The sequence below is a fragment of the Peromyscus leucopus genome, chromosome 17 (genome assembly GCF_004664715.2).
Source record: "Peromyscus leucopus breed LL Stock chromosome 17, UCI_PerLeu_2.1, whole genome shotgun sequence".
NCBI classification, from domain to species: Eukaryota; Metazoa; Chordata; class Mammalia; order Rodentia; family Cricetidae; genus Peromyscus; species Peromyscus leucopus.
In genome coordinates this window covers 25,134,195-25,161,297 of record NC_051077.1, presented here as the reverse complement: position 1 = coordinate 25,161,297, position 27,103 = coordinate 25,134,195, and the positions used below count along the sequence as shown (strand labels likewise).

At 39.4% G+C, this 27,103-nt stretch overlaps 1 protein-coding gene across 1 annotated transcript in view; it reads right to left on the bottom strand.

The window, feature by feature from the left end:
• Positions 1-19,352, bottom strand: part of Micu3 (mitochondrial calcium uptake family member 3) — an 85,003-nt gene extending 65,651 nt beyond the window's left edge. Inside the window, 2 exon segments of the mRNA XM_028872365.2 lie at positions 18,917-18,942; positions 18,945-19,352. Coding sequence (XP_028728198.1) covers positions 18,917-18,942; positions 18,945-19,284 — 366 coding nt within the window. The 5' untranslated portion in view covers positions 19,285-19,352.
• Positions 19,353-27,103: the final 7,751 nt, after the last annotated feature.

The following is a 27,103-nucleotide window of genomic DNA, read 5'->3' as shown; positions in this document are numbered from 1 at the left end:
GTAACCCCCTTGAAAAATTTTATTTTTGTCTATTTCCCAAACCTCATTCTTCTGCTACTCTTCTGTCCTTCTGGCAGTTACTTTTGAGTACTTTTTTAAATTAAAAATTGATTTTTTATATGTATTAGTGTTTGCCTGCATATGTTTGTTCATCATGTTTGTGCCCAATGCCCAGGTGCCAGATTTGTGAGAAAACTGCATGAAATCAAGACAAAAGTCTTGTGACTTCAGTTTCTTCAAAATCATGGAACTGTTCTTTTTTTTTTTTTTAAAAAAAAAAAACTGAACAGTTAATGTATTTGAATTACAAATTAATTAATTGATTGATTGATTGACTGATTGATTGTATGTGTAGTGTAAGTGAGTGCCTGCCACACCTGTGGAAGTCGGAGGACTACTTCGGGAAGTTATTCTTGGAATGGGCTTTTGTGACCCTCCCGGGTGTGTGATAAGAGTGAGTTTACCTCAGATTATTCATTACAGCTGACTATTTTTATTTGTTTATATGCTTCTATGGAGGCTTATGCTTGCCTGGCATGTGCAGCTTGTCCTTGTGACTGTACACTTTACTCATGTGACTTCTCTTAACCCTCAGAGTATAAACTGTCTGATGCTTTGAATAAAGTTGGCTATTGCATGAGACTTCAGTCTGCCTCATTTATTGGCTCCATTCTCCAAAGTTTTGCCACCGCTAGGGCAGTGACACCAAGGAGGCCAGAAGAGGGTGAAAGATACCCTGGAACTGGAGTTACAGAATAGATAATTGTGAGCTAACTTGTGGGTACTGGGAAGCAAACCCTGGTACTCTGCAATAACAGAAAATGCTCTTAACCACTGAGCCATTCTCTTAGTCCCTCCTTTTGGGTACTTTTCATTTATACCATGCCCTAGAGTCAGCCCTTAATTTTTCCTTTTCTCTTTATAATATTCCCCACAATGATCTCATTTAGCACACAGGCAGAAATGGTTAGTTATTTAGTTTCTTGGATTTCCCAGTGCCTACAAAAATTTCTGCTGAATGAGTCAATGCATGGATGTAGTTGTAAAACTTACTGTAAGTATTAAATGATGATTCTTTTAACAATTAAGATATATTTGCAAAAGTTAGCATCAAGGCTAGGGTGCACTTCTGTGGTAGAGTGCATGGTAAGCATGTGTGAGGCCCTGGGTCTGATCCTCAGCACTGTGAGAAAAGAATATCAAACAAATCAAGGCCAACAATCTGCTATTTTGTTATAGTTTAGATTAAATGTTCCCCTCCAAAAGGTTCCAGTATTTGAATCCTTGGTCTTCAGTTGGTGACAGTTTGGGAAATTTGTGAAAGTGTTAGTGCATGGGGTCTAGCTAGAGAAAGTGTCATTGTGAAGCCAGCCAGGATCATGTTACTAATCTGAGGCTTGTAGAACTTCTGGAAAATGGGCCAGGTGGAAGTGGATCCCTTAGGACAGAAGAGGCAAGTCTTAAGGTTACTGCCCTTTCAGGCTTCCTGTTTTTCTGCTTCCTAAGTGCTAAAGGATGGAACCAACTGCACCCATTCCTGCCACGACGGTGCTCTGAGCTGCCATGCCCTCCCCACCAGGATGATGGACTGTATAAATCCTCATCTCCTTTTAGCTGCTTCTTGTCAGGTATTTGGTCATAGCAATGAGAAAATTAACAAATACATATCTCTTAAAAATGCTTTAGTTGGCTGTGGCACAGCATTGTGTTTTGTTTTTTGTTTTTTTTTGTCAGAGACAGACAGCCATAGATACAAGGCTAGAAATGTGGCACTCACACTTTAATCTAGCATCCAGAAAGAAATCTACTCTGTGAGTTCAAGGCCAAGAAATAGCAAGCATGTGACAGCTAATCAGAAAGCAGCAATCTTGAGCTCGTGAAGACTGAGATTCGGAAGATTCAGCTGAGACCCATGGATAACTCAGAGAGACAGATCCAGGTGAAAGTGTGGCTGTCTCTCTATTAAGCATGACAATAATCGCCTTAATAAAAAACTTTAGTTAGCACTTCAAGAAGAAAAACATAGATGCAGAAGGTAACAGTGTAATAATCTTGTGTCTTCCCTGGGATGGGACATTTCCTTTTAATGATTTATCCTTAATTTTCAGATATACATATTTCAGATATACAAACTATGTGACATAGGGTTCATTATGTAGCCCTTGATGATATGGGACTTGCTATATAAACACATTTGGCTTAAAATTTATGAAGATTCTCCTGCCTCTGCTCCCAAGTGCTGGGATTAAAGGTGTAGGCTAAGATACCTAATTATAAACTATTCAATTTTGTGTTTAGCCAATAAATTTAAAACTAAAAACAGAACATCCAACTTTCAAACCATTAAAAGGACAAAACCAAGAAAATGAATCCAATCTATGCCAGGGGAAACGAACAAGGGAACATATATTCATAAGAGAGCAGAAACAAATGCAGACATGTGCCCAATCACAATAAATAGATCCAATCTAATGACAAAAGACACAGAAGGAACATACATTCATAAAACAACAAAAGTAAATGTAAACATGTTCCCAATCACAATAAATACAATATTGTTAAGATGCCTCATTAAAAAAAGAATACCTCACGGGGTTAGTGGGACTGCTCCTTAGTACAGTGAAGGCTTGTTATGTACAAGATTCCCAACATACACAAATACAGAAAGAGAAACTCTCAAGTTATACTTTTCAAAAATCCAAATAAATGTCCCTTAGAACTGTCATAGTTAAACATCACTGATAATATCTGAACATACATAGAATTAAAGGTTAGCAGTATTAAATGGGACAATGAAAAACTCATAACTAATCATGAAATAAATAGCTATAGATCAATGAACAACTGTTAAAGAAATGTGTTATGAATTAAATGAATTCAAAACCAGAGTTGAGACTTCAACCTCAATCTCAATCTCTCTCTCTCTCTCTCTCTCTCTCTCTCTCTCTCTCTCTCTCTCGTTTTTTTTTTTTCAAGACAGGGTTTCTCTGTGTTGTTTTGGTGCCTGTCCTGGATCTCACTCTGTACACCTCACTCTGTACACCAGGCTGGCCTCGAACTCACAGAGATTCGCCTGGCTCTGCCTCCTGAGTGCTAGGATTAAAGGTGTGTGCCACCACTGTCCAGCTACAGACTTCAATCTCTTAAAATAGAAATAAACCATATGAGAAGATCTGAATAACAGAACATATATGGTGATTATTAATATTGTTTCTAATAAATAGACCATATAAACTAATCATTTATTACTCTTCACAAAATTATCAACAATTAAAAAAATTATCAACAATATAAAAATGTGAAAGTTACCAAGCTGGGGAAAATCAATTAATAAAAAAAGGATTAAGAATTAAGTAAAGTAGAAAGTTGATTTCTGTACAATATGAAGATTTTAAAAATATCACAGTGGCTGGGCAGCAGTGATGCACAGCTTTAATCCCAGCACTTGGCGGGGGCAGAAGCAGGTAGATCTCTGTGAGTTCGAGGCTAGCCTGGTCTATAAAACGAGTTCCAGGATAGCTAGGGCTGTTACACAGAGAAACCCTGTTTTGAAAAATCAATAAAAAATATATTTACTTACATATAAATATATATGTATATATCTATCTCACAATGATTTTCAATAAGAAGCTAAAATTCCTGAAAATTAAAATAAATCACCCATGTTACTTGGGGGAAAATGTGGACATTCTTTCAGTTTAGTGAAATATTTATACAGTAGATACTTACACTTAAAGTTCAGAGATATGTAATTCATAATAAAAATTACCTGCATGAAAATGGTAAAACCAAACTCAGAACACAAGAAAAGATAATTTCTAGACAAGATACTTTTAAAAGTTCTCTACTTCAAGTAAGCATGGTGCCCATGCTTTAATCCCAGGACTCAGGAGGCAGAGGCAGGTGGATCTCTGTGAGTTCAAGGCCAGCCTGGTCCATATATAAGTTTCAGGCCAACCAAGGCTACATAAAGAAACTTTGACTTAAAATAAAATTAAAAAAAGTCTCTACCTCACTAATTATCAGGGAAACAGAAAGTAAATTGTACAAATAACACTGGACAATATTAAGCGAAAGTGGAATACAGAAAGAAGCCTATTACTAGTTGTATATGAAGTATTTCTTGGAAAAACCACTTTAAAAAAGAATATGGACAATGAAATGGATACAGTAGATTTAGGGGTGATATAAAATTCACAAAACACATAGTTGGCAAAAATAGTTATAGAAAAGTTGGTCTTAAATTTTGTTTATAGAAATATCTATATAGCTAAAACAAATTTTAAAATGGTCTATTAGTTTGTGGATAAGCTCTTTCTTGTGTCCTTCCTGAAGAGGTGATGATGCTACCATTTAACCTCATTTATTCCTTAGCAGCCCAATCTCTGCCACAGCCACACAGGTTAGAGCTTCAAGATAGACTTGTGGAGGACACCAGCATTCAGTACATCCTGTCAATCATAGAGCAGCTTATCTGCTCCTTTCTCTACAGTCTCATACAAGCTGCAAAGATGTTCCAGCAAGGCATTCTTACCAAGTGGGCATTTCACCCTGGGAATGTTTTAGATCACCTGAAAACAAACAAGATCACATCCAGAATCCTTGGCCACCTGGTCTCCATCAGTGGAACTGTCTGCTTCTTTGACCTATGTCAAGGTTAACTAGCCAACCACCTCCTTTGAAAGGCCTACATCCCCAGGGTTTGAGAGGAGGTCTCCCAAGTGACAGCCTTGACCAAATGGCACCCTACTGGTAGGATTTCATGCTGCCAGTCCAAGCAAGCCAGTCTCTTTGCTAGCCTTGGCCCAGCATCTGGAGATTCTGCAGCTACTGAGAAGACTCAAATTCTAACCTAGGGAGGTTTTCCTTTCATGTCTGCTTATTTCTAGAGTATTCTTTCAAATTTTAATCTCTTAATAGCTAACCCCTCACAGTGATAATTTTGTATAAAACTACAATAGTAGACACACACCATTAGACATTTGTTAAAAACCATAAATGTGTAACACCAAGAGTGGAACTTTAATGGGTATGCATATTTATATCTACAGTACTGGGTAGTACTAATTAGTGAATGTAAGTCTATCAGTTGTATTAAATATATCATGAAGTCATGTACTGGTAGTAGGGGAGACTGCATATGGAAGTATATGGTAATGCTATACTTTGTGCTCCATTTGCTGTGAATTAAACTGTTTTAAAATAGTCTGTTTCTTTGTTTTTGTTTTTGAAAGGAGAAGGGAAATTCTGTTTTTCAATATTGCTCTTAAAAATACAGCACACTTAGGGAGTATATATTTCTGAATAAAAGTGTAAAATGTCAAAATATTATTTTTTAAAAAATGTGTAACCTTTGTTGAATCTGCTCTTTGATAATGTCAGACATCAAGTGCATTCTGATTATTTCAACCCTCTCTCTCTTCAACCTCCTACTAAGCCCTCTCCTCTCAAAACTCCTCCTTTTCAAATACCTCCTCCTTTGTTTCTGAGACCCACTGAGTTTAACCAGAATCACTTGTGTGGTCATGGGTTTGGAGCCCAGTGAACACCTCAGTGAATGCACTGTAACTAATATTCACTTCATCTGGGAAGGGCTGGGCCCCATGGGCCCTTTGCAATACACGACTGACCGCTTGCTGGTGGAGTCAGTATTGTGAAAGGTTCATTGGAGACATCCACAGCTGCTGTGAGGTTATGACTACATTGGCTCTGCCATTCCCAAAAGTCAATATTCATAGTCTTTCTCCCTATCTTCTGGCTCTTATAGTCTTTCTGTTCCTCTTCTGCAATGATTGCCTAGCCTCAGAGGTGGTGGTATAAATGTCCTTTTTTTGGACTAAACACTCAACTGTTACTTAAGAGTAGTGTGTTCTCTTTTATAAAAATATATTTTTAAGATCATAATTACATCAGCATATTATCTTTAACATGGAAATAGAAAATTAGTCTAATTTTGAAAAAAAGAGTTAACAGTCTATAGAGGTTGTCACCAGGGTCACATAGACAGCAAATGAATCTAGGACTAGTAGTCAGATGTTTTGACACCCAATCCAGTATTCTTTCCTGTTACACAACTTGGTAGATTGGAATAAAAGTACACTGCTTTTGCAATCCTTCAGGCTTATGTTCAAATGTCAGCTTCACCACTTTCTATTTAGGTAACCTTGGGAAAAATACTACCTTCTGAACTTTAGCTTCAAAATAGATAAATACTAAGCCTCAAATTACAAAGACAAAGCAAAGATTATTGAGAATACTTCTTTCTCTGATAGTCAAGAGAATCCCCACTAATTGGCTAACTCTTGAAAGTCTAGATGCTCAGCTTTGTGCCGCAGGTTTAAACCAAGTCTCTATGTGCGCTGTAGGTTGGATGCTCACTACATCTGTCCATGGTGATAAAATTGTTTCAACTGCCTGCATTTCCTTGAGCTTCCCATCTGCTTTCCATTCTATCACCTTTCTCTTGGTCTCATTCAGTTCCAAAAGTCTAGAGTATATAATACGGCGACACTCTTTACTTCTTGACAGTCACAGCTTTCTGAGACAAAATCTCTAGCTGTACATGCAACCACGGCCAGAAAGGCCTGGCTATACCATGCCTCTGCTATGGTTTGAAAATGAAGGTCTCCATTAGGCTTATGTGCTGAAAGCGGGGTCTCCAGCTGGCAGCACTATTTAGCAGGTGCTGTGAACTGTAGGAGGTGGGGCTTAGATGAAGAAGTCAGTCATTTGGGGGGTGTTATTCTGGCAGTGTTTTGTCCCAGACCTTTCCTCTCATCTCACTGCTTCCTTTCTGCCCTGACATGAACTGCCACTTCTCCCACATGTTTCATGCTCCCGCAGCCATGGTGTTTTGCTTATGGTTCCCTAAATAAAGGAGCCAAGAGCTATAAACTAAAATCTGTGAAACCTAGAGCCAAAATAAATCTTTTAAGTCAGTTTTATATATATTTTGGTGACAGGTACACAAAACTAATACAGGCTCTAAGACAGTTTTTCTAGGTGGCAATTAAAGGAAAGGAACATAAATACATCATCAGTGTTTACACGTTTTTTAATTCTGAATGGTAAATACACAACTTTTTAACTCTATTTGGAAAAAATTACATAAAAGTATATAAGAAAAATGTATGAAAAATTAAAAGATATAAAAACTCAAAATAATATTCATTTTTTTCATTGCAGAACTCATTGCAAAACAATGCTTATTTTGTTTTATTTTATTTTATACAACACTAGAGGTTGGATATCATATATAATGTATATATATATGACTGCTATTATATATGATATACAGTTTCATTTATAAAATGCATACATTTGAGATTTTGCTAGTTCTTAAAATGAGAGCTTAAAAGTTATATATATATATGTGTGTATATATATATATATATACATATATATATATATACCCTAACTCATTTGAGAAACATTTTTATTACAATGATCTAATTTCTTTCCCTATGTTTTTATTGAAAAAGTTTTTTTTTCTGTACAATATAGTCTGATAGTGTTTTCCCCTCCCCCAACTCCTCCCAGATCCTTCCCATTTCCTAACCCATCCTATTCCATGCCCCCCTTTTCCCCTCTCTTTCTAGAATACAAGCAATCAGGCAAACAAATGAACAAACAAAACCTCCCAATAAATCAGATTTATAAAAAAGAAAAACAAGAAATACATACACAGCTTCTTTTTGCAGTAAATGGGAACTTCTACAGAGAAACATTTTTAAAGTAATGATTAAAATACAATTCTAATTTAGTTCTTACTATATACTAAACTACATACTCAGCCCTTTTTTTGAGACAGGATATTACTAATTGTCTAAACTGGTCTCAAATTTGCAATCCCTGCCTCAACCTCCCAAGTAGCTGGAATTACAGGCATGTCCAACTATTTAGAGCTTGAATAAGCTTTAAAAAACAGGAATGATTTAGTCTTGGCAGTCTATTTCCACCCTACTGATGGTTTGTTTTGTTTACCTAAGGGCTTCTTAAATTTAACAGCAATGAAAGCCAAAAAGACACTATCTGTGACAAAGTTTATAAAAGCAGTAATTTATAAAAATTGAATTAATAACTTGATTGATAGTTTATAATAAGAATTTTCTGTGTAATTCAGGCTGGTTTTTGACTTAGCAATCCTGTGGTCTCCCGGGTGCTGGGATTATAGGCATACACAACCACATACAGCTAAAATAGATTTTAAAGTGAGAGTTACAGGGGATTATGAAATGGAAATAAGATTAAAACAATCACTAACCAAATAGGATGCTACTTAGCTTTAAAGATCTTTTTAGGTTAAATGGACCTCATGGATCCTAATTCCATGACACTTCAGAAGTGACGAAATGATCTCCCTGAAAGATTACATGGTTTAATCATTGTCAAAGAGACAGAAAGTGGCAGAGAACTCAATGTTCTTATACATCCTATCTTATTTGAGAAGCATTTTTAAAGGTACAGTTAACATACAATTCTAAGTTATCTTTTATGATTTCACTCCTGAAGACTATTTACAGATGCTTTAAACCATCTAAGAAAATGTTGGAAATGTTTTCCAGTATGAGATAGTTACCCACAAAGTAGAGAAAAACCTGTCATTCAAAGAAATAGATCAAATTCTCTTAAGTTCTGGGTCTCCAGCACTAACATAGCTTTGCCAGAGCAGGCTCCCAACCTGTAAGTGGATTATACAATGCTCTTGGGAAAGGACTCTAGGACCATCAAGATGTTTAACTCAACAAAAACTAAAGTCAATATATTTCTCCTTCTATGAGGAAATGGTGAAGCTAAAACTGGAAAGCAGATGCCACAGTTTCATCAAGCCAGTGGGATCTATTTTTGTAGACTGAAATTACCAGGGAATGAACATATATGGATATGTACACACACATTAACACACACCTATATAATGTTATATGTGATATAGTTATGTTTATTGAATTTTTTAGATTTGGGATTTTATCTGTTTTTTATCCTTTAATAATTTTTAAGTAAAATATAACATTCTTAAAGTGAGAGTTTAAATATTAAGACATGATATGTGAAGTGGGTAGTAGAGAAACTATACTGACTATTAATGAGTTAAAAAACATTTACTGAAAATATATAGACAAGGGGTGGAGGAACATAGAAACATGTCAAAGATTTGTTCAACTAGGGGAAATTGTTGTTCTTGATGACTAATACAACACATAATATTTTCTTACAAGAGTATTTCCAACACAGTAATGTGTCAATTTGGAAAAAAAGAAAATTTGCGTTAAGTGTTTAAAACAGAATTCATGTTCATTCTAACTTCATGGCTTTAGATGGGCAGTATGTTGTGCTTCCGGGGGATTCACACAGGAAGAGCAGACCTGGAGGAAACTGAAACTATAAAGGGTGATGTAATTACCATATTGTGCACTGGGAGAAAAACTGTCCCACCTTGAGGTGGTTCTTCACTAAGGAAGATTCCTCTAATTTCCAACCAAACCTGTTTCCCTTCTTCCTAAGCATGTAGCTGGAGTACATTTCTCAATTCCTTGCACTTAGATATAGCCATATTACTACATTTAGAAAGTGTAATTATGTATGGACAGGATATATGTCATTACCAGGCCTGATCTACAAAACATCCTCATCTATGTTTCTCCTGTTTTCCAACTTTGTAACTATGACGATGTCAGCATTCTGATTAATCCTGGAAGCTACTTGTTAAAGAAAACAAGCTCACCTTGCACTCTGGTTCCTGAATAATCATATGGAAGACAGAAACATGGAGAAGCCTTGTTAACCATATACCTACCTATCAAGAAGGGTTACATAAATAAGCTTCTATTGAGTTAATCCACTGAAATTTGAAGGTGTAATTGTTACTGCAAACTAATCCACCCTAATACAATGATATTAAAAGATTATTATACTGTGTATTAACTTGACTTTCGGTCTTAGAGATGATGTGAATGTCTTAATGTGAAACAAAATGAAAGCCTATCATCAGATAACTTAATCAGCTGTTACTTTATGGAGAAGAGTGTTACTAAATAGAATATTGGTTTAACTAAGTAAAGGTATGTTATATTCGTTTGTGTTGCAGAATAATTGTTTAATTATGTAAACATGTGTTCCTGTTTTACCTTGCCTGCCTAAGGCACCTGATTGGTCTAATAAGAAGCTGAATGGCCAATAGCTAGGCAGAGGAGGAATAGGTGAGGCTGGCAGGCAGAGAGAAAAGGGAAGTGAGCCAGCCAGCTTGGAGCTAGCCAGCCAGACATAGAGGAAGCAGAAAGCAGGATGGACAGTATGTAGATAAAGTAAATGAGTCTCAGGGCAGCACATAGATGAACAGAAATGGGTTAATTTAAGTTAAAGAAAAAAAGCTAGCTAGAAACAAGCCTAAGCTAAGGCCAAGCATTCATAACTAACAGTAAGTCTCTGTGTCATGATTTGGGAGTTGTGGTCCAAGAAAGCCTGCTACAGAAGAGCACATCTCAAGGGAAAAGTCTTCCTGGAATGTGCATTAGTCTTTAAGGGGAGTTTATTAAAGGGTTTTGTATTGGTCCAAAGTAAAATGCTTACATTTTCAACATTTTTTATTTACCTTTAGAAACTCAACATCCCCAAGAATTCAACATATTTAATTAAATTAATAAGCTCTCTTGTCATCTACTAACCAATTTTTGGTAAATGATGATGAAAGTACCCTGTTCACCTCTGCCTCTAATCTCACTTGGCATTTATATCTGGCAGTTCTAAGCCACTAATGCTAACAAAGGTGGGTATGCACTAGTTCTATATTGATTACCACTTTACCAGTAGCAACTTGTATGCATTCCTACTCAACTGTTAAAGAGGACTTTTATACACAATTTATGATCTTTCTCACCACCCCACATCACATCAGAAATAACTCCAGTGTTAAACAGATTGCTCATTTAGTAACAGCCTCAAAGCTCACTGACATCCTAATATTGAGAGACAGGTGCAGAATTTTCTAAGTACCCTCTATCACCCTATAGCTAGAGTAGCTCTAACTCCTGAGGTATTGACAGAATTGACAGCAAATGCAAATATATGAACTGTGGTCTTTTCTCAGTAGCTTCATAGGGAAAATTCTCTCCTAGAACTGGAAGAAAGGAAGCAAGTTGAAAAGTAGGCAAACCTACTTAAGTAATAAATTGACAAAATTTCCATCTGATAGATAACTTCTACCATAAAAACAACGAGAGACCATGTGCCTGTATTAAGAGTTGAGCAGAGTCTGGCCGGAATATTGGGTGGCACATGTTCCAGTTTCTCAGAAGTTTGGACAACATGGAATCAGTCTACCTGGCACCCAACTTGTCTGTCTCTCTCCCTTACCTTCTGTCCCCTTTCTTCTTCCCTTTCTGGTCTTTTCTTCCCAGTCAGCCCTTGTGCACGCTAGATGTTGTAGTTAAGAGTTTCTATTGTTGTGAAGAGACACCATTTTATGGTATTATCAGCTTGTAGGCATTAATTTCTCTAATTGTCTAGTAGTAAATCCCTTATCTGGCATCTTTTGGGTATATGCCCAATAGTGGACTGAACTAGGCCCTCTGAATGTGGGGGACAGTCGTGTGGGAGTGGGACCAGGACTTATCCCTGGTGCATGAAATGACTTTTTGGAACACATTTCCTAGGATGGGATAACTTGCTCAGTTGGTCCTGCCTCAACTTAGTATGCTAGACTTTGTTGACTCCCCAAGGGAGGCCTTACCCTCCTTGAGGAGTAGATGGGGGGTGGGATTGGGAGAGGTGTGTGGGGGGGGCAGGAGAAGGGGCGGGAGGGGGAACTGGGATTGGTATGTAAACTGAAAAAAAGTTTTTTAGTTATGTACTTATTGTATATAGTTTTTCTTATATCAGTTATAACTTTTTTCCTTTTTCTTTTTATTAGAATAGAAAGGGTAAATATAGTGATATTTTATTTGTGCTGAAATGTGATTTTATTTGTATGTTAATAAAGTTGCCTGGAGATCAGAGGTCATAGCCATTAAGCAGAAGTCCAGCAGTGGTAGCACATGCCCTTAATCCAATCACATAGCAGACACAGTCTCTGTGTGTTCAAGGACACACCCAAGCATGGTGACACACACCTTTAATCCCAGTACCAACCGTAGAGACCTGGAGGTCTGTATAGATAGGCAGTGACAAGGAAGTCATGTGGTTGGGTTTAGAGCCAATGAGAAGGCAGAACAGAAAGGCAATAAAAAGATAAGACACAGGAAGAAGTTCTCTCTCTTGGGGGAAGCGATGACAGTGAGTGGTAAGCTAAAGGGAGTCGTGGCTCTTGCTCTGATCTTTAGACTTTAACTCTGTATTTGGCTCCGTGTTTCTTATTTAATAAGAACATTTAGAATTTCATCTACAAATAAATAAATAAATAAATAAATAAATAAATAAATAAATAAAACATATAGCACAGAGTTCACACTTTGTTAAACTCTACCTACCTAGTTTCCACCAACTATCTGAAAAGCACCTTTCTTTTGTTCTATAACAACAAACATTTCATGAAGTTTCATTAATGAAACTACTACCATGTTAGAATGTGGTATGTGAGAAAGCTTAAATCTGTTCCCCCAGAGTACATCTACTCATATTCGGCTCCTGAAACATATCGTATTTCCTTTGAGGTGAGGGTTGTTTTTACATCCACTGGTAGCTTTCTGTGATAGCCTTCGCTGTTACTGCTTCCTTTCCTTAAGTACCATCCTGCACTGGCTTTCATGACCCTCTTGCTTTTCTTTCCACAGGTCTGGACCTTTCTTCTCATGTCTGCACTGCTCTACTGGTCAGTTCTTTAAGTCACTGATGCTCACAGGGCTTCCCCCTTAAGCTGCTTTGCTGTTCACATATTGTAAACCATACCATCTAGTCTTACGATTTTTAATAGTTGATGATTCCCAACTTTTTGTCTATCACACAGACAACTCTCATGAGAGTCTGACCTACGTATCCCACTGGAAATTTTTCCTTCATCATTACCGTCATCCCATTCTTTAATAATTTCTTTAAAATTTTATTTTATTGATGGTGGTATTGGGGTTTGAACTCAGGGCTTCCTAGGTGCTAGGCAAGTACCTCCTATTACCCATTTTAATAATTCCTACTCACTTTTAAAGTCTCATATTAATGTTACTTATTCCAGGAAGACACAGTTTTTTGTTTTTTTATTTTTATTTTTATTTTTTATTATTTTTTTATTTTTTTAAGACACAGTTGTAAGGTGTGGAGTCTAAAGTATATTTCTTTCCTGTGTGAGTCCATGGTACATTGTTTTTCCCATCACATCATTTTAATTGTGGTACATTATAGTCATTCTGTACTCTCACTAAATTATAAACTGAAAACATACATGAATTTTATTTTATTTATCACTCAATTCCTAGTACCATTTAAATTTTAAATTTTATTTAATTACTTTTGAGAAAGGGTCTTGCTATGCAGCTCAAGCTGAGCTCAAAGTCACTATGCTGTTCAGGCTGGCTTCAAACGCATGATCTTCCTGCCTCTGCCTTACAAGAGCTGAGGGAACAGAGGTATACCACCATATTTGTCCCCAATAAATATTCTATGAATAAAGTATTTAAATGAACAATGGACAGATTGATATATTTATTGTACTTCCAAAAGGAACACAAAACAGAAATTTTGGTACCATATCCATGAAGTTAAAAAAAAAAATTTGGTACAATAGTTTAAAAAATATTAATCACTTTGGGCTGGAGGCACAAATCAATAATAGAGGATATAATTTGCCTGCTCAAGGTCCTGGGTTCAATCTCCAATATCATCACAATAAATAAATTCAAAAACACTTATTTACACAGACTTATGTCCACTACCATAAATGATCACTCTATAAAGTGCACTACCCTTTAGGATTCAAAGACAATTAACACGTTGTTTATTTAAAAGAGAAAAAAAAACACAGAAAGTGAGGGACTGTCATGGCTTCAGTCTGAAATGTACCCCCCACATGCTTCTGTTTTGAAGGCTTCTTTCTCAGTTAATGTTGTTCTTTAAGGAACCCTCGGAACCATTATGAGGTGAGGTCTGGTGTGTATTTGGGGGTGTCCCTGAGGTGAGCCTATGAAGGAGTCCACCTGGCTGTCTTGTGGTCCACCATGTCAACTGTTTTCACAGGTTTTGAAATGGTGGACTGAGCTGCTCTGCATGCCTTCTCTGCCATGAGAGGTTGAACACTTCCAAAAGTTTCAGCCATAATAAATCTTTGCTGACTTAAGTTTATTTTATGTCAAATGATATGATCAAAGTGATGCAGAAGTAACTAATTAGGGATGAAAGGAGCACTTGCTGACAGAATACTAAATTGATAGCTATTATGAGCCAGGTGGTCAGCAGTCTCAATACATAATTTTACATGTGCAACATCTCAAAGTAAGAAAAACATAAAAGCATTTGATTAAACACTAATGCTGAAAAACTAAGGAAGTATACAAAGAAAATTACTTTATCATATGCTTAGAGTGATGAAATAAATGTACACACTTTGTACCTGCTGTTGCAAGAACCTGTAATTATTCTGTTCACACCTACTCAAGCTATTGTACCTTAAGTTTCTAGTCATTAGCCCTCACAGATACATTGTATGACATGTGATTTGTCTGCTCAGGGGCCTGGGTTCAATTCCTAGCATCAGCAAAACAACACAGCATACTATGAACAACAGTCACTGTCAACTTTCATGGGGTGATATGCAGTGGGTTTTAATTTTCATTAACATTCATATGCCAAACAGTTCCCCAAAATAAAGGCCCACAAAACTTAGAAGTGACCCTGAACACTAAAATGGCTCTTCACCGAAAATTAGAGTAAAACGTCCAGATATAGTCTGGTGGTTTGAAAGAAAATGGTCCCCAAAGACAGTGGCACTCTTAGGAGGTATGGCCTTGTTGGAGATGTGTTGTTAGAGGAACTGTGTCACTGTGGAGGCAGGTTTTGAGGTCTCATATAAGCTCAAGCCACACCTAGTGAGACAGTTCACTTCCTGCTGACTGCAATGTAGGACTCTCAGCTACTTCTCCAGCACCATGTCTGTCTGCATGCCACCATGTCCCACTATAATAATAATGGACTGAACCTCTGAATTGTAGCGAGCCACCCCATTTAAATGTTTTTCTTTATAACAGTTACTGTGGTCATGGTGTCTCTTCAGAGCAACAGAAACCCTAAGACACATAGTTCTAAGTCTTACCAAAACAATGTTACCTCTCATAAATTATGCCTCAATGAAAAGAAAAGCTCCAAAATAAAAATACAGTTCTGAAGATGAGATCCTATGACAGGAAACACCTTAGAAAATAATGTGAACACAGATTGAAAACATTGAGATACTTTTTTGTAAGACTATCCAGGGTTATAACCTAGTCTACCATTTTCATATTCATCACTAATTACTCCATTTTATTTTTAAACTATTCCTTTGAAGAGCACTACATCTGGAGGTGAGGGTCTATAAGAATGACAACAGGTCAAATACTAGCTGTCTCTCATCTACTGTCAAGACCTGATTACACATCAGCCTGAAAACACACGGTGCTTTCCAGTGCTGGTGCTGGTTGTCTGTTAGCTAAAGATGGAAAAGTGATCTGAATTTTCCAAGGAAGTGATTTGGCATGCTGTAACCTCAACTGAAGTTAGACACTGGACATTGTTTCTTCCTGAAATATTTGCCTTAGCTTAATAAACTAAAAGTGAAAGAAAAAAAGGAAAAGTTGGTAAAGATGGTAAATTAGCTCAACTTAATCTTTTCTACAAAGCATGTGTACGCGTTACTTTTCTGTTGCTACGATAGGATACTCTGAAAACAGCAACTTGGAGGAGAAAGGGAGTTAACTGGGCTTAAGGTTCCAGAGAGGTTATAGTCCATCACTGTAGGGAAGGAATGTAGCAGAAGCACCAGGCTAGTCTGGCAGGAAGAAGGGGAATCAGACTTCATTTCCTCACAGAAAGTAGAGGGAGAACAAAAAGTAGGGCCAGGTTATAAAACTCAAAGCCTTCCAACAGACATACTTCCTCCAGCAAGGCTCTACGTTCCATAGATTCTATAACCTTCCCAAATAAATAATGCTTCCAGCTGGGGACCAATCATCCAAACAAATTAGGGTACTGAGGATATTTCACAATCAAACTGTAATATATATATATACATATATATATATATATATATATGTATATATATATATAAAATCAAAATAGCATATGACACATAAATATATAAATGCAACAAAGTGTAGGGTTAATATAATTGTTTTAATGACTCCAATTGTCCTCTTTAACCTTTAGGTAGACATTTCTTTAAAATTATTAAAGATAAATTATATAGTCAGTCTCTAAGAGGGTAGCTACATTTGTCTTAAGACAGCCCAGCCATAAGGTGGTTAATATTGGTTGTCAACTCGACAGGATCTAAAATCTCCTAGGAGACAAACTCTAAGCATATATATTAGGGAGTTTCTAGACTGGATAATTGGTATGGGGAAAAAAAATGCCCACCCCAACTGCAGATGACACCATTCTGGCCCTGAACTGAATAAAAATCAAACAGTGAGCTGAGCATGAGCCTTCACCTCTCCCCACTTCCTGACTGTGGCTGCAATGTGACCAGCTGCCTCACACTTGTGCGGCCAAGACTCCTCCACCATGAAGGACTGCTCCCTGACACTGGGAGCCAAGATAAGACTGTTTCCTTCAGTTGCTTCTGTCGGTAGCCCATCACAGCAACTAAGACGTAACTATACAACAACCCAAATCTAGATGGATTTAGAAGAATAAATATTTCCTCCTTCAGGTGGTATGCCAAATCTAGACTTCTAAAAGTGAATGTATCTTTGGAGTCCTGCTAAAGGCTGGTTATAATTCTCTGTGGATGCTTTTTTCTTTTTTAAATTTAAATTAGTATTAGAATTAAATTAGGATGTCAGGCTTAAATTTAGACCCATGGCAGTTCTAGAAGAGAAAAAGAACAGAAATAGTATAAGAAACATTACAAGAAACTTTGAAACATGAATTTCCATAATGAAAAGCCTTTAAGTACCTAGCACAAGCAATGAAAAAAATGTTCAGGCCAAAGCTCATTATGGTGAAAATTCCAATATTCAGATAATAAAAAAATTATAAAATGTTTTACAGAAGGAAAAAAAATATCACATGCAAAAGGTGTGACAACTATAATATTGAATCAGAGACTCTGGGAAGGATAAGACACAGGACTTTAGTATCATTTTACTTATAAAACAACACACAGAAAATTGTCTACAGATGAAGCAATAATAATGTAAGTAAATAATTATAGATAATAAAAGAGCTGGGGAGATTATTCAGTGGTCGAGCACTTGTGTAGCATGCATGATGCCCTGGACTTGATCATTAGTAACTTAAAAACAACAACAACAAAAAACCCCCACGGAATATGAATAAAGGCAAAATAAGTTCACTGACTGCTTACTACACACCAGGTGTTCCATTCTGTTGCAAATCTATTAACTTATATAATTCCCATAGCATCCTTTGAGCCTGTTGGGAACAGGCATTGAGACATACATACTTAATCTATAATGGCATAACTAGTAAGTGTCCAAGTCAGATGTCATGCAACTCTGTGATTAAATTTCTCAAATCTAAAGTAAAATCACTTTTTAAAAAGGAAAGAAAACAATATTTGTATGTTCCCTGCCTTGTTAATCTGTTTCCAGATCAACTACAGTTAACTAATGTTCTTACATGGTCAGTCAAGACACAAATGTCAAGCTATTCTCCTAAGCCACAAAATAGAACATGTGTTATGTGGGGATTGAGTGAGTTTGCCAACACTTTATTTTTATTTTTATTTTTTGCACTTATGATATAGCACTAAATGAAGGTACAGAGCATAGATTCCCTAACCTAAATGCACAGCCAACCTTTACCCAAAACATACAAAAAAAAAAGCTGTGTACTTGTATCTATTCACTACTGTATACTTACTTACACACACAGCATAAACAATATAAAAATTTAATAAGGTTAAAAAGGGCACAGCTGCCATTCTTTTAAATTATTTTCACCTAATCTATTCTTCTATTCTTGGAATGGAAATATTCTCTAGACCAACTTTCTAAGCCATTTGCCTGACAATTAAATACAGAGCTGTGACAAAAACACCACACCCCTTACTCTTGCCTTCCTGTATACCACAAACTACATTACAGCGCAACATCTTCATGTGATGCTTCTGCAGGAGTTGGCTTCATTCATAGTTTACCATCTTACCATACTGTCTTCTGGTTTGTTTTATCTACTACTACTTCAGGGATTCTGGTTTCAATGAAAGAGAGAAATGCACTACTTTTAAATAATTTTTCTCTTTCTTTTCCAGTGTGGCACCATATTCCTTGGGGTTTCCATACACTAGGGCGGCAGATTTTGATCTGAAGACACCTTCAAAACTCATCCTGCACTTGGTTCTCCTGTCATTTGTCTCTTGCCGGGCCCAGCGGTCTTGTTCTCTTGTTCATGCGGCCCTCCATCGCTTCTTCGTTTTTTATGCCTGTCAAGTCCTTTATTTGTGGCACTTGTGTGCGGTCGGGGGTGGTCTGGTTTGCATTTGGTTGCTCCAAGGTGGCTGTGGCAACCTTTCTGGTCCTGATGCATCAGTGACAGCATCATCCCACATCTTCCCAGCATCCGTGGGAACAAGGTGGACGTGTGTCGTCCTTCCTGGAGGTTGCCCACTCGCTGCCACAGAGTTCACAGGGCCTCCCTCTCCACCACCTCCAAGGTCAAATGCCACGGTGACACCCCACCCCACACGCCCTCCCCGCGCAGGTGGGACACCTGGCAGCCCAACCCCTCTCCCTCAGGCCGTCACCTGCTGAGGCGCGCGCTCGCGCTTGTCACTTACGGTCTCCTTAGCCGCAGCCACCGGATGGGCAGCAGCCCCCTGGCCCGGGGCGGGTCCTCAGGTTCCGGGGCCGCTGACTCCGAGGGGTCTGCTCTGGGGGGGTCCCCATACAGCTGGTAGCACACGAGGCCGACCAGCCCCCCGCCCGCCGCCGCCGCGATGCTCAGCTCCCCCCAGCGCCGCCGCCTCCACGCCGCCTCCGCCACGGCCGCCTCGTCGTCGTCGTCCTCCCGGCAGGAGAAAGGCCGGCCCGACAGCCCCGGAGCCGTCCCCGCAGGCCGCCCCCACGGCGACAGGAAGGGCTGCTGGGGGGCGAGAGTCGGCGACAGCCGAGGAGGCGGCCACAGGAGCCTCCGGAGCGCAGCCATAGCCGGGAGCTGCGGCCGGAGCCCAGGGGAGGGGGAGCGGGAGCCGGAGCGGGAGCGGGAGGGGCGGTGCTGAAACCTCGCGAGAAGTCGGTGCGGGTGCGGTGCCCAGCCCGTGGTGCGGCCGGGCGACCGCGGCGGCAGAAGCCATGCGGGGTCTTTCCGGGGCAGCCTTGGGGTGATCCGCGCACGGCGGGGAGAGCTACGGTGCCGCAGTAAGGCCGGGTTGTTCCCCGCCGTGCTACCCCAGCTTTAACCACGCAGTCGTCGGCAGAGAACGGCTCCCCCCGCAGCCGGCCGCACCCGCTCCGGGGGAACCCGACAGCGGCGGGGAACAGCTCGTCGGCGGAACTCCGGTAGCGGAGGCTGCGGGCCCAGCCGGCGCCCCTCCGAGAGACGCCCCGGCTCGGCTCCCTCCTAACCGCGCCTCCTTGTCCTCTGACACCCCTGGGAATGAGCTTCTGGAAGCAGCTTCCCGTGCTGAGCGTCAACGAAACACAATGAGAAAGGTGCTTCAAGTCGTCAAGACTGCAGTTCTGAATTTAAAAATGGGGTTTTCGACTACACGATGATGGTTCCTGGACTTTGGGCAACGACAGGCTACTGAGTTATAGTTAGTTAAGTTATGTTATGAGTTATAGTTCTTATGTTTCGGGAATGTTAGTATACCTAATACTACTCAGTTCAATAAAACTGTTGGATATCTGAAACAAAGGATTTTCAAAATTCTCAAGAGTTTTGTCTTTTTTTTTTTTTTTTTTTTTTTTTTTTTTGGTGAGTTTGTTGGTATAACTGTAACTGACAAGTGTACTTTATTTTTGTGCACGTTATACTTTTTTGGGTGTGCACATCGTCAATGTCAACTTTATAACCGAGTTGTGTTTGCTCTGCTCTTCACGTAGAACGGTGTCAGGAAACCCTGAAATGTTTCAGATCTAGGATAGACAATAAAGTCCAGTAGTAGTTTCAATTAGTCGGTTATGATTTTTGCTAAAAACTAAGGACTCGGGGGCAACCAAAATATGGTTTTCTGGTCTACATCCTGCTATTTCTGTTCCTCACTCCTTACCTGCAGTAGTCTATCACATATGCTGCGATACGTTTTGCTTTAATATGGGTTCGTAGAATTTTACTTCCTTAAAGCTACTAAAAATGGTAGAAAGAAATGTCTGTGACATATAAGGGCAATATCTATTTTAGGATATTGTGTTTTTCTACTTAAGCCTGTTAATACCACCGGGAAGACTTGTGGCGGCTCCTTACTTTTTCAGGATTTTTTTTTTTCCTCCATTTTTGTCGTCTCTGAATTCTGACTTTTTTAGATTTCCCAAAGCATTTACTTTCCAAAGGTGTTTCTGCATACATATACATAGCGTTGTGTGTAGCATAGTACCTCTAAATTTGTCTTCTTTGAACTGAACGCAATTTCCTGATTTTTTTTTTTTGTAATTTTCCAACATGAACTATTATTAGAAATCTTGAACAGACTAGATTTTTATTCATGGTGTGTTAAAAGCTAAGAAGCTGTGAAGAGAAATGGAAAAGAAATATATACTGTCCTTACAAATGAGGAAAACAATGAATTAGCTAAGATGATGTTATATGTGTATGACATATGCCCATAGTTATCTGTTTTCTCCAGTTTTAATAAATTTATAGGCCATGTTTCCTCTAAGTATTTTCTCTGGGGAGAAGCCAAATACTGTTGTAAGAGTTACAGGGTACTCAAGTGTGAGATAAAAATGTCTCATTGTGCACAGAAGTTGTCCAACTTTCTACACTTTTTTTTATTTGAAACCCAAACTTTGTTAAGAATAATCATTGTTTTCTTCCCATGTTATATACTCTGTAACAGTAGCTACAACAAAATAGCCAAATTGCTATGCTCTCTGGATATTGTCCCAAGTTTGCTTCCCAGGGCAAAAGTGAAAAGAAAATATGGTATTAGGAATTTGGGACTTCTTGAAGTTTCAGATACTATGCTTGCATAAATATAGGTTGAGCCCAGTTTTTCTCCTCTTTTGGGTCAATTCTAAAGGGAAGCAGTGATGATCCCTCCACCCCAGCAAAGCCCATGCTGCACAGTGAGAACTCAAAATTTCAAAGAAATAGTCACTTGCATTTATTTGCTATGGTTTAAGTGGAAAAAAAAAACTGTTCTGAAAAAAAAATAATGAAAGTGAAAGGATTAAGCCAGAAATGATTCTTAAGGAACGTGTGTATCTTAGACAAGTAGTAATTACAGGTTAGAGATCTGGAGTCTAGTCATTACTATACAGCAACAATTGCAGTGTCTTGGAGGCCACACTTTCATATCAAATAGTGGGATTAAATAGATGGTTCACGTTATGAATCCATTACATATCTTATTTCATTTCCTATATATGTATACACATGCATTTTATAGCATTTTTTTCAGTTCTAGGGCACATAGCATCTCTTACATGTTATCTCCTCAAATCTGCAATTGCCTTACTTGCTTTGTCTTTTTTCAACTTAAAAATTTTATCTGCTATGCTGGGTGGTGGTGTTGCATGCCTTTAATCCTAGTACTTGGGAAGCAGAGGCAGGTGAATCTCTGAGTTCTAGGCCAGCCTGGTCTACAGAGTGAGTTCCAGGACAGCCAGTGCTACACAGAGAAACTCTGTGTCTTAGTTAGGGTTTCTATTGCTATGAAGAGACAACATGACCATGGCAACTTTTATAAAGGAAAACATTTAACTGGGTGACTTACAATTAAGAGGTTCAGTCCATTATTATCATGGTGGGACATGCTGTTAGAGAAGAAGCTGAGAATTCTACATCTTGATCAGCAGGAAGTGAACTAAGACACTGAGTGTGGCTTGAGCATATATGAGAAATCAAAGCCTGCCTCCACAGTGGCACACTTCCTCCAACATCGTCATACCTACTCTAACAAAGCCACACTTCCTCATAGTGCCACTCCCTATGAGTTTATGGGGGCCAATTACATTCCAATTACCACATTCCACTCCCTGGCCCCATAAGCTTGTAACAATATCATATGCAAAATACATCTAGTCCAACTTCAAACATCCCTATAGTCCATTATAGTCTCAATAATGTTTTAAAGTTCAAAGTCTCTTCTGAGATTCATGTAATCTCTTAACTGTAATCCCCTATTAAAATAAATAGATCACTTACTTCCAACATATAATAGCACAGAATATATACTACCATTCCAAATCACAGGGAAGGGAGCATAGTGATGAAATACTGGACCAAAGCAAGACTGGAAACCAGCTGGGCAAACTCTAAACTCTGCATCTCCATGTCTGATGTCAAACACTCATCAGATTTGCAATTCTGTTCAGCTTTGTTGACTGCAACACACTTCTTTCTCTTGGACTGTTAGCAGCTCTTCTCAGCAGGTATCCCATGACTTTGGCATCTCTAATATCTGGGGTTCTCCAAAGCAATCCAGGCTTCAGCTTCTCAGCTTCATGAAATGGCCTCTCTACTAGTCCTCCATTCAGGGACACCCCTGACACATGCCTGGCCTCAGCAGCTTTATGCCATAACTCCTTTCTTCTGCCCTTATTCTAAAGCCAGAACCATGTGGCCAAAGCTGCCAAGTTTTGCTGCTTACTTGGGCTTGAACATGGCCCCCTCATTCTGTTACATCTTCATAGCTTTCTGGTCTTCACTGCTTAAGCCTGGTTGTCCTGAAACTTGCTCTGTGGCCCAGGCTGGCCTCAAACCCAGAGATCTGCCATCCTCTGCCTTCCCAGTGCTGGGATTAAATGTGTGCACCACCACACCAGGCTCTGAGTTTTCCTTTAGTTCCTTTTCATGGGTTAGAAACTTAGCTGTGTGGAATCTTACCCTGAGGTCACCACTCTCTTTATTCCATTTCTTAATCTGTTTATCTCCTTGAACACAGGCTTAGCTCCATTCCACTTCCTGGTGCTTCTTTTCTTCTCAAATTGGACATTTTGTGTTTTTCCTTGCTCATCTTGTGTTTTTTCATTATAAATGTTCATTAGAGTTAACACTAGTAACCACACAGCAGAGTCTATACTACACTGTTTTGAGATTTCCTCTGGCAACAGAAGTAATCCAAAACTGTTCACTTTAGCCCCAGGCAGACCCACTGGACAAAGGCAAAAAGCAGCCACATTTTCGCCAATATATCACATGACTGGTCTCTAGGCAACATATTAAATTTCATCTCTGAAACCTCTTGAGCCAGGCTCCATAGTTCATCAAATCACATTCTGCACCACTGTCTTCCATGCTCCTACTAGTGTGGCCCATTAAGCAACACTTAAAGGATTCAACTGCTTTTCTAATCCATAATCCCAAGGTCCATATTCCTTCAAACAATAGCATGGTCAGGCCTATCACAGCAATACCCCAGTCTCTGGTACCAACTTTTAGTCAGGTTTTCTATTGCTGTGAAGAGACACCATGACCATGGCAACTTTCATAAAGGAAAACATTTAATTGTGTGGCTTACAGTTCAGAGGTTCAGCCCATTATCATCATGGTGGGACATGGCAACATGCAGGCGGACATGGCAACATGCAGGCAGACATGGCGCTAGAGAAGGAGCTGAGAGTCCCACCCCTTGATCCACAGGCAGCAGAAGGAGACTGTCACACTGGGCATGGCTTGAGCATGGCAGACCTCAATACCTATTTCTACAGTGACACACTTCCTCTAACAAGGCCACATCTACTCCAACAAGGTCACACCTCCTAATAGTACCCCCTATGAGCTTATGGGGGCCAATTACATTCATACATCCTGTCCTGAAAAAAAAAAAAAAGGAGTTGCATCTCCTGACCTAATTATGTTAGCTGTTTGATACTTGACATATTGCAAATAAGTAACTTTTATGTTTAAAATGTGAAATTTAAGTATGCTTGTCCAAAATAGCTCAACAAAACTCGTATAGAAGCTTACCATTTGTCTTAGTTTGTGCACTTGAGCTCCTGAAGCCTGATTAGCTGGAAGAGAAGCACATGCTCTGTATTTGTGCATGTTCCCCCTCCCCCTCAGGTCTACTCAGCCCTCACTACAGCAGGGCTGTAATAATCTCAGTCTTCCCTTTCAGTAAGCCATACAAATAATCATCCCCCAGTCTTGGAGGCTGTGCTACTTAGAGGCAGTTTGGACTCTGTGTGATTACAACCCGCTCTTGCTCTTTTGTCCTGAGAGCTAGCCACCAGGACCTGGAGCTCAATTCCTAATGTTTGAGCTTGTGGACAGGAAGTTATCTGAGGCACTGGGGATCTGCTTTCTACTTTGACTAGCTCCCACCTTCATGGACAATGTTCTACACTCATTCTCTTTCCCTTACTCTTACCTAAACTGTAGCTGACCAACGTGGAGTCAGAACATCTGTGGAGCTCAGCTTCTGCTGCATGATAGGACCTTAATAGTGTCAGTTAAAATGAAGGAGTTTTAATATGATTGTGAAGCAGAGAGGAGAATGTGAGGATACAGAACTAGAGTGGCCCTTCTTTTTTTATACGTGGGACTCCAACAAACGTCCACATTAAGTAAAAAAAAAAATAGTTTTACTTCCTAAAAAATCAAACTGCACATCTGGTTGGTTCAAATTGGAGGCAGTGATGGTTGTTCTTGATTATCTACGTGACAGGATTTGGAATGATAGGAGATACCCGTGTGTGTGTGTGTGTGTGTGTGTGTGTGTGTGTGTGTGTGTGTGTGTGAGAGAGAGAGAGAGAGAGAGAGAGAGAGAGAGAGAGAGAGGAGAGGGAGAGAGAAAGAGACAGACAGACAGAGACAGACAGAGACCAGAGACAGAGACAGAAAGACAGAGAGAGACTGTGGGTAATTAACTAGGTGAGGGCAGATATCTGCCCTCAAAGACACATTACAGAAGGTGGCCTAGATACAAAGCTACAAGGAAGTTCCAGAGGAAATAGTATGTTCCCATTAGCCTTCTGGAGCTTCTTCTTAGTTGAATATGGCTACCAGCCTATCAGCTGCTTCAGTCTTCCCAATGACTTCAGACTCCAGCCTCTTCAGCCTTCCAATGTGAGCTAAATACCAGCATCTTTCCAGGGAACCTTTGGGTCTTTAGGGTCAGTTTGGAACTACTGGGGCATCCAGCTTCATGGGCTGAGCAGGTACCAGGATTCCCAGCTTCTCAAGCATACAGACAGCCACTATTGGACTCCCTCGTCCCATCGTGTTAGCCAATCTAGTAATTTCCCCTTTTATAATATACATTCATTCTGTTGGTTCTGTTTCTCCAGAGACCCAATGCCCAATGTAGAGGCCAAAATGGAAAAGTGAAAGGATCAGAGGCAGAAGGTGGTCATGGAGAAGGGCTAATTCAAGAACAAGATTTTAGTGCTGGGGCTAGCACTTTATTAACTGGCACAATCACATTGGAGTAGAGCCTTGAATTTCACTTCTAATGATCCCATAAGGAAGTCCAGCAACATCCATGGCAAAGTCACTGGCCTTACTGGTCACTCATCCCTTTTTATTCTCATGTATCTCTCTGTTAGCATTAACCAAATTGTTACTAATGCACATTTATATTCTAACATCAACCATTCTAACACCAAGTCATGTCTAACCATGACCTTCTACCTATTTAGCATTTTAAATGTAATCTTCAAGGTCTTTGCTGTTAGTGCTTTATTGCTCAACTCCTATTGGGTAGTCCTTAAAGTTCCTGTCTTTGCCTACCACTTGCTGGTAGGGACTTTTACATTATTTAGGGAATATTATGGAACAGCATCTCAGACTTGTGACCAGCAAAGCCCCTTGTCCAAAGCAAGTGAGCCCATCTTGTTCTCACACTCCTTCTGTTCATGTGTGTTGTGGTGGTTTGAATGAAAATGACTCCCATAGGCTCATAGGGAGGGGAGTGTCACTATTAAGAGGTGTGGCCTTGTTGTAGATGTAACCAACCATCTTATTAAATAAGAAACACAGAACCAATGCAAAGAAGAAAGCCAAGAGATCAGAGCTAAGAGCCTTACTGCCTGCTGTAGCTAGCCTCTTAAGCCAAGAGACCTCTCTGGAAAGGGCCTACTTCCTGTGTGTTTGTCTTTATATAGTCTTTCTGTTCTGCCTTCTCATTGGTTGTAAACCCAAACACACGACTGCCTCGTCACTGCCTGTATGTACAACCCTCCAGGTCTTCTATGGTATTGAGATTAAAGGCGTGTGTCTCTAATGCTGGCTGTATCCTTGACCACACAGAGATCTACCTAGCCCTTCTACCAAGTGCTGGGATTAAAGGCGTGTGCCACAAAAGCCCAGCTCTGCTATGGCTTGCTATTAGCTCTGACCCCCAAGCAACTTCATTTATTAACATACAAATAAAATCACAAATAAAATACCACCATACCTTGTTGGAGTAGACGTGGCTCTTTTGGAGTAGTGTGTTACTGGGGGTGGGCCTTGAGGTCTAGAATGCTCAATCCAGGCCAATGTCCCCCTTTCTTCCTGCTGCCTGCCAATCCAGATGAAGAACTCTCAGCTATCTCTGTGGCACCATGTCTGCCTGTGTGCACTGCCATGCTTCTCACCACGATGATGATTGACTAAACCTCTGAACTGTAAGTGAGCCACCTCAATGAGATGTTTCCCTTTCTAGGTGTTGCCATGGTCATGCTGTCTCTTCACATCAATAGAACGTTGACTAAGACGGAAGTGATAGTGATTAAAGCTCCATGCCCATCAAAGGCATCTTCTGGCAGAAAATAGCTCCCTATTTCCTAGACACTAGTCATCCATTATACAACCACAATACCAAAGTAGCAACATACATAATGAGCTTCTGAAAACTGTTGCAGTGTTTACTAAGACC